Source organism: Manihot esculenta, chromosome 15, assembly GCF_001659605.2.
Source record: "Manihot esculenta cultivar AM560-2 chromosome 15, M.esculenta_v8, whole genome shotgun sequence".
Lineage (NCBI taxonomy): Eukaryota > Viridiplantae > Streptophyta > Magnoliopsida > Malpighiales > Euphorbiaceae > Manihot > Manihot esculenta.
This window is the reverse complement of record NC_035175.2, coordinates 662,520-674,896: the sequence shown is the minus strand read 5'-3', so window position 1 is coordinate 674,896 and position 12,377 is coordinate 662,520. Positions and strand designations below refer to the sequence as shown.

At 32.9% G+C, this 12,377-nt stretch overlaps 2 protein-coding genes across 3 annotated transcripts; both read right to left on the bottom strand.

The window, feature by feature from the left end:
* Positions 1-1,187: 1,187 nt before the first annotated feature.
* On the bottom strand, positions 1,188-5,571 carry LOC110600764 (acetate--CoA ligase CCL3). Of its 2 annotated transcripts, XM_043951110.1 has the most exons (4): positions 5,162-5,335; positions 4,179-4,232; positions 3,468-4,055; positions 1,188-2,301 (listed from the first exon to the last, which is right to left on the bottom strand). In XM_043951110.1, the coding sequence occupies exons 2-4, from the start codon at positions 4,179-4,181 to the stop codon at positions 1,405-1,407; spliced, it is 1,488 nt and encodes a 495-aa protein (XP_043807045.1). In that variant the 5' UTR covers positions 4,182-4,232; positions 5,162-5,335; the 3' UTR covers positions 1,188-1,404. The 2 variants fall into 2 exon arrangements, with proteins under 2 accessions (XP_043807045.1, XP_043807044.1); XM_043951109.1 differs by lacking the exon at positions 4,179-4,232 and having other exon boundaries at positions 5,162-5,571.
* Positions 5,572-6,451: 880 nt separating this feature from the next.
* On the bottom strand, positions 6,452-9,862 carry LOC110602102 (acetate--CoA ligase CCL3). The gene is made up of 3 exons (XM_021739524.2): positions 9,566-9,862; positions 8,474-9,061; positions 6,452-7,564 (listed from the first exon to the last, which is right to left on the bottom strand). Exons 1-3 carry the CDS (start codon positions 9,773-9,775, stop codon positions 6,668-6,670), a joined length of 1,695 nt encoding a protein of 564 aa, XP_021595216.1. The 5' UTR covers positions 9,776-9,862; the 3' UTR covers positions 6,452-6,667.
* Positions 9,863-12,377: the final 2,515 nt, after the last annotated feature.

Sequence of the window (12,377 nt, the reverse complement as noted above, 5' to 3'; positions counted from 1 at the left end):
AAATATTAATGAGATCAACATGTTTATATTTTAATTATATAATAAATTAATTTAGTGTACATAAACTTAGCTATATATATCTCACACTTTTAAATTATTCAATGATTATGTTCCTGAAAATGAATTTTAATGTCCGTATTTCTAAACAGCATCACATAGATTATTGATCTTAGGAGATTAAATTAATTAAAAGGTTACTTAAAAGTGTTACACCCAAATTAAGTTTTTGCATTATAAAACCCAAGAGTCGTATAAAATCCAAATTTGATGAGGGAATTGATTAAAAAGAAAACGTATTGAAATGGATTATGTATGCATTTGAAGAAAAAGCTAGTCTTTGGCGTCTGCTTGGAGACATTGCCAACGAATCCTAAATTCCTTTTCTTCCAAAAATCTCTCTATTGCCATGGAACGTGACTTTCATTTTCACATATAATATATAATATTCCATGGTGGGGTTCGAGAATGGAAAGGACTGGGATCGTTAATACAAATCTAGAGATACAATGGGAAGGAAAGGTGATGATTGGTTAAAGATATTCGAGGAGAGGTCCAAATTTCGCCTAACTAGATTATAAGTTATAAATAAAAAGGACCCCACAGCCACACAATCCCATTCCATAATACGATAATATTTATCCAAAATACTTGTAAGAGATGAGTATGGATAATGGATAATTATATGTGTCAAATGAGTAATAGCAAAGAGATGAGACCAACATATCTGGAACGATAAAGCTGCTTTTAAGGCATAACAGTTGCATATGGGGCACACATTGATTGGATACAACATTCTTATCCTTAAAAACACCATCACTATTCACTGACGTTGTCGGATAGCCCGCCCAACCAACCAACCAACCAACTCTTTATCTCTTTTCTTTCCCTTCCTGCACTTTCCTTGCTCGGCTGGTTTTTGGGATCGATTGGACTAAAAATGGACCGTTAATGAGGGCACAGAGATGGGTACTTTAGATTCCCAACTTCAGAAGTCAAAGGAAGATCCAAATATTTAGACTTAACTAAGCTTTGGGCCTTTGGGCCTGACTTTCTTGAGAAATCATTGCTTTTTACTAAAAACTACAGACTAGTGACATTTCCTTTACAACAATTGAACTATCACGCCAGTGAGTTTTTCCAAATTAAATGCAATGCAATGCAATACAAATCCAGGGATACACCTTCCATACAGATAATGAAGGTGACTTTATTCAAATCAAGCTACTCCTTTAGACATGGACACTATTGTATCTGTAGCCCCATTAGTCCTGCACTTAAATCCTACCTCTAAAGCACTGATCATGCAATAGGTATACGCTCAGTGAAGAAATTACAAGGGAGTTGATTGCAGAATCTTGGTGGCAAAGATGAACATGACTTATTCATTTTAAATTCAGAATATAATTACAGCTTGCTTTTCTTGAGAGGGCCCATCTCTTTTGCCTTGGCCCTCAGCAAGTGCTTCTGAATCTTCCCAGTGGCTGTCTTTGGCAATGGTCCAAACACTACGGACTTTGGGACCCAGTAAGCAGGCATCTTCGACCGGGAAAACTTTATTATATCTTCAATCAAACGTCCTTCATTCGTTTTGTCAACTTCTGGCTTCAATGTCACAAAAGCACAAGGGGACTCCCCCCACTGCTGATCTGGCCTAGCCACAACCGACACCTCATATACTGCTGGATGTGTGTACAGTATATTTTCTACCTCCAGGCTACTTATGTTTTCTCCTCCAGAGATGATAATGTCCTTTGATCTGTCCTTAATCTCTATATAGCTGTCTGGATGCTTCACAGCAAGATCTCCAGAATGAAACCACCCATTTGCAAAAGCTTCTTCATTGGCTTTTGGATTCTTCAAGTAGCCCTTCATCACAACATTGCCCCTCATCACTATTTCTCCCATGGTGGTTCCATCTGCAGGGACAGGTTTCATAGTTTTAGGGTCAACAACATCTAGGCCTTCCAAGCCAATGTATCGAACGCCCTGGCGTGCATTTAGACGGGCTTGGATTATGGGAGGCTCGGTATCCCACTCAGGCTTCCATGCACACACGGTGGAAGGGCCATACGTTTCTGAGAGACCATAAGTATGTGTTACACGGAAACCTTTTTCTGACATTGCAAAGAGTATTGAAGGGGGTGGGGCAGCACCAGCAGTCATTACATGTACAACACGGGGTAGAGGTAAGATAGTCTCCTCCTTAGGAGCATTCACTATGGTATTGAGTACAACAGGTGCAGCACAGAAGTGACTGACACCATTATTTGCTATAGCAGAATAGACAGCGCTGGCTGTAACCTGTAGAATTAGGAGAGAGTGGTGGCAATTCAGTATCCCAAACAAGCAATTTTGAGTTGTATCTAAATAATTGTCTTAAAGTCCTTTCTTATCTATATTTATGTCTCCATACTAATCAAGCTTTTATGCGAGGTATGTATCTTGATTAAAACAATAATCCACTCTTTCATATAATACCCAATTACCTTTATGGCCATTAAAAGAAGAAACAAGAAGACTAGCAATTTAAAAATTTCCACTCTTTTCTACAATGCTACTATGAGAAGAGCCCTACTGTTTTCCAAAGGCCCGTAACCTGAACAATTAAAGAGATCAGCATGTCTATTCTTCACAAACCTATTAAACATAGTTTTTGAAATATATATACATATTTATAATCATATCTTTTAATTGTATTGCTCCAAACTTAGAAAAAACTCAGCCTGCAAAGGGGAGAATGTCAAGGAACTGTGTTGAAATACACAAGTTTATTTGCAATCAATGTAGAATGGCCCCTGACCATCAGTTACATACACGCTGCTTTTTCAAGCAGCGCTTTTATTCCCTTTGCATGGCAAAAGGCCTATTTGACAGCCACCTAAAAGGATAAACATTTTAGTGGTTGGAACTGAAAATCATTTATCCCACAGGTAGTTTGCATACCATCGGCCACCAATTAACACTATGTTCAGAAAAGAAAATAAAGGGAGGAAAATAAGGAGGGAAAATAAAAGTGAACGAAAAACTATCTTCTTTTGTTTGTTTGGATAATCGGAAGGAAAATAAAATAGAAAAGTAGTTTTCTTAATAGTAAAATATCCTTTTTGCCCTTTTTATTTATTAATAAATAAATTATTATAAGGATGGAATTTCAATAAATTATTGGAGAGAAAGTTAATCATGGGTCCCACTTCACATTTTCCTTGCTTATTTCCTCTCCCCTTTTATTTTCTTCCTTTCCAAAATTCAAACAAGTGAAGGTGGAAAATATCTTTATTTTCCACTCGCATTTTCCTTCCTCCCTTATTTTCCACTCATCCAAACAACCCATAAATGTGAGTGGAGCAAAATTTAGCCGGATAAAATCAACATACACAGTATAGAAACCCACAATTGATTGCATTATAAAATCAGAAAGCTTTTCCATATTATCAAGCAATTATGCACCACCAAGTCAAATGAATTACCTGTCGAAGGCATATGTTTGTCCCACAAAGAGCTGCAAGAGCCCAAGTGAAACACCAACCATTGCAATGGAACATCGGTAGAGTCCACAAGTATACAGCCCCTTCATTCATCCCCCAATTTAGAGGATTACTCAAGGACATTAGATAGGCTCCTCGGTGGCTCAGCACCACACCTTTAGGGCTGGCCGTTGTTCCAGACGTATAACCTAGAGCAATACTTTGCCACTCATCCTCTGGTGGTTTCCAAGCAAAATCAGGGTCACCACTTTCAAGGAAGTTCTCATATTCAATGGCCCCTTTTCCCACAGCATGTTTCAGAGCCCCAGGATCACAGCTTTTATCAGCTATGACAATCAAAAGTGAAGGCTTGAAAGAATTTCCACTTTCTGCCAATATTTTCAAAGCTTCCTCTGCCAGTGAAAAGAACTCTTGGTCCACCATCACAACTTCAGATTTTGAATGGCCTAGAAGAAAAGCTACAGTTGGTGAATTCAGACGTATATTGACACAATTAACCACAGCTCCAGCCATTGGAACTCCAAAGTGTGCTTCGTACATAGCAGGGACATTTGGTGCTATTATTGCCACCTGAAAATGCAAATCAGAAAAAGATAAGTTGTCAGCAGGGCATGTTACAACCCAAATAAGCACGAAATGGATCCAGCAGATGAATCAAATCCATAAAGAGAGGAAAGTAAAAGCTCCGTGGACCATCTGTCATTTAATTTTTCAAGCAAGTCTTCAGAAACTTTTTGCTTCAAATAACTGCAGGAAAAAAGATTCAATATCATGCAACAGAAACACATTCCTTAGCAGTCATACACGATCATCAAATTTCAAGCATGTAAAGCTTCTTGAGAAAGATACCACAAAACAACTGAATGTAAAAAATTCATAGAATAAATAAAATTTAAAACGCATAAAAGGCTGCTCACACAGTTGAGTTCTGTTATTCAAAATAAAAAGTTAGAAAATGAAAAATACTAGAACAGCAGTACAACAGAGAATGGTTGACGTATCACTCTCGGGGAACCAACTGCATCTTAAAAGATGCATTTTTCCAATAATTCCAATGCCAAAAAGTACCCTAATCTTCAATCAGTCAATACAAGCATCAAAAGGAGGAACATGTTACAAAAGTTATTAGATAATAGTTATTCATATCCAATCAACTTGAAATTCTTGTTTCTATAATCAACACCCACCGGTCAGTTTACAAAAACATGAATCATCCTAAAGTTTCATATGACGCTGAAAATAACTGTACGACCTGAACATTCATACTTGATTACATTTAATTAATGTAGCAGTCTTTCATTCACAAATTATTTATTGAATCATTTTGTTCAACGCTCAAATTTTATCAATTTTTTTTTGGTCAAATCTAACTTATCAAATCTTATAATGTGGCAATGAATTGTGAAAATTTTCTCCCTGCATATGATATGGCGGTTACTTAATTATAAAACAAATAATTCCGACTTGTAGGCTTATGCTTTTCCTCCTGGAGATTATATAAATTTTTACAGGTATGGAAAAAAAGTGCACGTTTTTCCTTTTTTTTCTGGGGAGATTTTGAAAAAAAAAAAAAAAAAAAAAAAAGTTGGCCACAGAGACGAGCAAAAAAGGATTAAGGATTCTTTTATCATTGGTTCTGTCGGGGACCAAACAAAAGATAGAGGAATGGGAAATACAGTGCTACCGATGCCGACGGAATGCTTGGTTAGGGCGGAAGCCAATTGGCGGCACCGCTTGTACGTCTGGAGCCAAGTGTAGCGGAAGGATCCGTGCAGAAGCGATGATCTGGTTGGGTGAATCGTGGCTGCTCGGTCGAGGAACCAGAGTGGCGTCAACGCAGTGTAGTTGGCTAGGTTTTTTGGCAGGTCATCGATATCTCTCGCCATGTTCTGACCACCACTTACGGCCTATCTTTCTAACTCTCTCTTTCTTTTTGTTTTTTTCAGAAACATACTCTCTCTCTCTCTGTCCCCTTCAACGCTGCTAATTTGCTTATATTATTCATTTCATCACTTCGAACGGAAAAGCAAAGCTAGAAATTTTTATTAAACAATCGTCTAAAAAACACAAGCGAAGATTTATCAGTCGATCAATTTGTTGGGGATAGTTTAAAAAATGAATTTGTTGGGGGGGGGGGGGGGGGGAATAACAAAAGGAGGGTTATGTTTTGATCTAATCAAACTTCTTGCTTTTATTTTCCGAAATCTAACTTCTTTCTTAACTCGTTAATATCCAACTTTTTTAATGGGAAATGTTTTTATCAAAGCTACTATAATATTTTCAAATGGACCCCGAATTACAAAAAAAAGGATTTAGAATTTAAAAATTTATAATATTATACAACCTGCATCAAATTATTGTTATTTGAAATTTGAGTTTTTAGCTTATTTGCTCTGAATCCTTTTCGGGTGACGTCAAAATTTAAACCCCAGTTAGGTCAATTACAAAATATATATATATATATATACAATTAATTAATATATAAATATTAAATACTTTCAATTTTTATTTGTTTTAATTTATAATCCATTTAATAGTCTAATGGTAATTTAATAATTTATATGTAAATTTGATAATTTAATGACATACCGCATATTATTGAATGTTTATATTTAAGTATAATTTTAATTAATTTTTAAATTAAAAATTAAAATTAATAATTTAATTATTAAATATTTAATCGTTTTAAATTATATTTTATAATAATAATTATATAACATTTTATAATAAATATATTATTTAATTAATATATTTATTATAAAAATAATATAAATATTTGTATAGATTATTAAATTTATAAATTTATAAATTAACTAAAATTATATTAAAATATAAGAATTAGATCAATTAAATTAAATTTAAAAAAATAAAAATAAAATAAAAACACACTTAAAAATTAGACCCTTTTAATAAGAATGATGAAAATATATACGAGGAACTCGAATAAGAAACTTGAAGTCTCTTCCTAGTCACTAATAAAATATATATTTACGTATTATAAACTACCTTTATTTCAACATAAAATAGAGAAATCCATATTAATGGCTTAATTTACAACAGAAATAAGCGAACAATAATAGATAATCCTACTTCTGCAGAAGCCTTGTGAGGAACTAAACCCATACCACATTGGCTATTCAAAAGGAGTTATCCTTATTCAGGCCATCAGAATACACTATTTTCTATAACCTGCTCTTTTTGACAGGTCCCATCTCCTTTGCCTTGGCCCTTAACACATGCTTTTGAATCTTCCCAGTAGCAGTTTTTGGCAATGGTCCAAATACAACAGATTTTGGAACCCAGTAAGCAGGCATTTTCGACCGACAAAACTTTATTATATCTTCTGCCAAACTTCCTTCACTAGATTTCTCCATGCCTGGTTTCAATGTGACAAAAGCACAGGGGGACTCTCCCCATCGCTCATCTTCTCTGGCTACCACAGATACTTCATACACTGCTGGGTGCGTATATAGCACATTTTCTACTTCCAAGCTACTAATGTTTTCACCTCCTGAAATGATAATGTCCTTGCTTCTATCCTTGATTTCTATATACCCATCTGGATGCTTCACAGCGAGATCACCAGAATGAAACCACCCATTTGCAAAGGCTTCTTTGTTAGCTTCCGGATTCTTTAAGTAGCCCTTCATTACAAGATTTCCTCGCATCACTATTTCTCCCATGGTCTTTCCATCTGCAGGTACAGGTTTCATAGTTTTAGTGTCAACTACTTCTAGGCCCTCCAAGCCTATATATCGCACGCCTTGGCGTGCGTTGAGGCGGGCTTGTTTGATGGGAGGTAGTGAGTCCCACTCAGGCTTCCATGCACACACAGTGGATGGACCGTAAGTTTCTGAGAGCCCATATGTATGGGTAACCCGGAAGCCTTTCTCTGACATTGCAAAGAGAACAGAGGGGGGTGGGGCAGCACCAGCTGTGTTTACATGGACAACGCGAGGTAAGGGAAGGATAGTCTCTTCGTTCGGAGCATTTACTATGGTGTTGAGCACCACAGGTGCAGCGCAGAAGTGAGTCACACCTTGGTTGGCAATGGCCGAATAGACTGCCTTGGCTGTGACCTGTATAAATCAGACGGGAAGAAATGGAAGAATATATCAAGAAAAAAGGAAGAATTTATATGATCAAGGGATTCCCAAAACTTAATTTTACCCCTCAAAAAAAAAAATCAACAGCTCGAGTTGACCTGATTAATGACCACAATCCCCAAATTCGCTAGTTAAAGGCTTCATAATTAAACTATCGAACTGATTGCCACTTGTCGAGAATGAATCCCACATTGGAAGTAAATGACCATCAAACAGTGAATATAAGTGATTGAATTGCAATATCAAATTGGCTGGTTACTTTAATATATAAATAAAATTAATTAAATGTTTAATATGCTCAGCAGTCCCTTCAATTTTTTTTTCCTCAGAGGCCTAAACACAGCAAGAAACTGTACTGCGGGAGAGCTGATTGGATAACAGAGAGTTGGTACCCAATGTTACCAAGAAACAGAGGGTCATGAATGGCTGCGGCAGCTATGAAGTGGGCAGCATGATTGCCTAAACCTAAAACCCTTCAAATTTGAAGGGTTTGCTACAACTTACTGCCTCAGATTTAATCAGCACAACTCTGCCTAATTGACGTCGCTGCCCAAACATCTACCTTACAGCCACTTCAGCTATGCTAGGTAGCAATAGGATAGGACGTAAAATCCTACCTATTACCATAAAACAACTACATATTCAAAATATCCATTCTAATTTTAATCTAAAAATATTGCTTATGTCAACTGCCAAATTTTGGAATATGCAAACCTTGATTGCATAAACAGAGCACATCTCATTACCCGGTTCTTTCAGTAAGTGATTGCAGAATTCTCAAATTTAGTTAGGAAGACGTGTTTTGCACTACTGAAATCAGAAGAAAAAAAAAGGAAACAACTACTCTAGCAAATTTTCAGAATTTATTAAGGTGGCCAATACCTGTCTCAAGCAGATATTTGTCCCGCAAAGAGCCGCAAGCGACCAGGGGTAACACCAACCATTGCAATGGAACATGGGCAAAGTCCACAGATAAATAGCTCCTTCATTGAGACCCCATATCATAGCACAACTTAAAGCCATTAGATATGCCCCTCGATGGCTGAGCACTACCCCCTTGGGACTGGCTGTTGTGCCCGAAGTATAACCCAAAGCAATACTCTGCCACTCATCTTCTGGTGGTTTCCAAGCAAAGTCGGGGTCACCACTTTCCAGGAACTTGTCATATTCAATGGCCCCTTTTCCCAAAGCGTCCTTGAGCGACTTGGGATCACAACTTTCATCAGCTATAACGATCAACAATGGGGGGTTATAATGGCTATCTTTCTCTGCTAAAATTTTCAAAGCATTCTCCGCTAAGGGAAAGAACTCTTGGTCCACCATCACAATTGCAGATTTTGAATGGCCCAGCAGGAAAGCGATGGTTGATGCGTTTAGACGAATATTGACAGTATTTAACACTGCGCCAGCCATTGGAATTCCAAAATGAGCTTCATACATGGCTGGGACATTTGGAGCAATTGTTGCTACCTGCCAATATCAATAAGAATACTAAGTAAGAGAAATCAAGTTGTTTTTGGGTTCTAAACACCTATTCTGTAATTTAAAAAAATGGAAATTAATCCATTAAAAAATAAAATTAATTACAGATTAACAAAAACTGGGCACTAAATTAAGTCTGGACTCCTTCACAGAGCGAAAAAGAAATATCAACAAATTATGAGAATTAAAGAAAAAATATATATATATATAACTAAGAATCTTGATGTAACAATTTAATTTTCTTTCCAATAAACTCGCAAATTTACCATTTAATTTTCTCTATAGACATTCGATTTCAAAATCAAAATAAATTAATAATTTTGAACGGTGCGGTATTCAATTTAAATAAATAAATAATATAGTGATTTTTTTAAAAAATAGTACTAACTAAAAATTCAAAATGCATAAAAAAAAAAAACTCTCCTTATTCGATTAAGATAGTTGGGTTGAGTCTAGCTTTGGTTTATCGATAAGGAAATTCTACAAGATTACCGTGCTTCCGGCGCCGATGTTGCGCTTGGAAAGAGCAGAGGCCAATCGACGGCACCGTTGGTAGGTCTGCTGCCACGTATAGTGAACTGATCCATGGACAACGGCTGTTCTGGTGGGGTGCACCGTAGCTGCTCTCTCGAGGAACCACAGCGGCGTCAAGGCCATATGGTTAGCTTCGAGCTTTGGTAGGTCATCGATGTCTCTCGCCATAATCAGCACTCCTCTCTCTCTCTCTCTCTCTCACTCTCTCACTCTCTCTCTCTCCCTCGATCTGTCAAATGGCGAGCGATATAAAATAATCTGTTTGTTTGGTATTTATAAGGTTAACGACAAGTGAGATGTTCGTTCACGTAAAAGAGCGATAACGCACCGCAGAAAGCACCACTTAAATAGGAGAGTTTTGTTCTGTGTAGTCATTTGACTTTGTAGTTTAGGGAGGCTACGGGTCGGATCCGGTCTGGTTCTGGACATGAATGATGAATAGAATAGTAGTTTTCCATTTCTAAAACTGATAAACCAAATTAGTTTAAATTTTAAATTTCACTCCTATATTTATCAAACAACTATAATTTAATCATATTTTTGAATTTTTATTTAAATTAATTTAAAATTTTCAATGTAATCTCAATTTAACTTAAAAATTATAATTTTTTATTTAATCTAAAGATTAATAAGTTTAATTTTTAAAATTTTATTAAGCTAAGTTTAATTTAAATTAAAATTCTAAACTAATTTAGATAAAATGCATAAATGAAATTAGACATTAATTCAATTAAATTATATGATGTCAATTTCTTAATTTAATTTAAATTTAAATTAATTTAATAATTATAAAATTTATGTTTTTATTTTTAAAATAAAAAATAAATAAAATGAAACCAAGTAATTTGAGCAAGAGTTGAGCCATAGGCTGTCTAGCCTAATTAACAAAAAAGGCATAAATTTTTTTTTTCAAATTAAAAAAAAAGGCATAATTATTCTTAAAAGAAAAACAAATTTGATTGATTCAGTCAATTTATCCTAATTTTTATCTGCTTAAATCTTAATTTCTATCATGAAGCAAAATTCAATTTAGACCTCTCTTCTATTTTAGATAAGGTCATTCGGGGAGGGTAGTTAGTCTTTTCCTTTTTAATAAAAGAATGAAAAAAATAAAGAAGAAGAAAAGAACACAAGTGGGCTTGCAATGTAACAACCGTTTGGCTGGCGTTACTAAACAAATAAATTTTACCCAAAAAACATTGCCAATTAAAAAATATATATTTTAGTAAATATTATCTTATAAACTCAAAGATTTAATATTAGAAAATTATACGACTAATCTAGATTGTCACCAGAAATAATGAGTTTGTATTTTGGATATTTTTAAATGTTTAATTTAGTACGAAAGATTTAAATAATTATAATTAAATTTGAAATAAATTTAAATTTTAAAAAATAATATTTTGAGTTTGAGTTTTAGATGCAGAGTAGATTATTTAAATATGTTTATATAAATAATTAATTTAATAAAAAGTATATTGTATAATAATATTAAAATTTTAATATTTTTTTAAAAAATTAAATTTAAATATTTTTTAAAAAGTATTAAATTTTTTAAGTGAAAATTATTAATAAAAAATATTTTTTTATAAATTATTAATTAAAATATATAAAATTAAACTACTCGAATAATTTAAATTAATTATTAATTAATTTTAAAAAAAAATTTAAATATTATTAATATAAATTGAGTTTAATTTCAAATAAACTAATTTTTATTAATACTCTATTCATTTAGATTCCTACTCTTAATTAGGAATTAAAAATTAAATTTAATATGGATTTAAATTTAAAATAATATACATACATATTTGGATCGGTTTAGATTTTGTTGATGGAATATTATTATTTGAATATGTTTATATAAATAATTAATTTAATATAAAATATATTTTATAATAATATTTAAAAAATTGTATGAATTTAAAAATTAAAATTAAAATATCTTTTAGAAATATTAAAATTTTTAAATAAAAATTTTTAATTAAAATATATAAAATTAAATGAGTTTAAATTTATTTAAATAATAATAATTGAATTTGTGATGAGTTAAAAAAATTTAAATTAATTTTTAATTAAATTTAAAGTGAATTCATGTATTAATGATGTAAAATTAGATTCAAATTCAAATAAGTATTTTATCCATTTACATCATGTTTTTAATTAATTTAAATAATATTTAGCAGTAAAGAATTAAAAAATATCTTAGTAATTATATTTTTACCAAGTAGTATGAATAAAAAAGTATTAGTATATATTTTAATTTCATTACAAATACCACATTATTTACACCAAGTAAGTAAGTATTATGGAAAGCAAATATTTCATTTAGTACACTCATGTTTGCTGCAAAAAATTGTGAATAAAAAAAAATAAACGTGAAAATAAAAGTATTTATTATTTGTTATTTTTTGGTTTTTATTTGAATTGAAGAAAAATAAACGAGGGTAATAAAAATAAAGTTATTTTACTTTGTTTGAAAATATAGAAAAAAAAATTATAACGATTTTATAATTTTATCCTATATATTTAAAAAAGAAAAAGAAGCAGCTTCAGAATGTAATATTATAATTTATATAAAAATACACTCTTACTCCTAAACTTTGTTTTACAATTTTAGACAAAGGAAAATTTCAATTATCTTTTATTTTTCTCGACACTTCTTTATATCTAAATATAAAATCAAGAAAAAGTAAAATTTGATGGTCATTAATAATAGATTTATTGGAGTTTTTTCACCCGCCGGTGATATATTAAATTCAAATCTTTA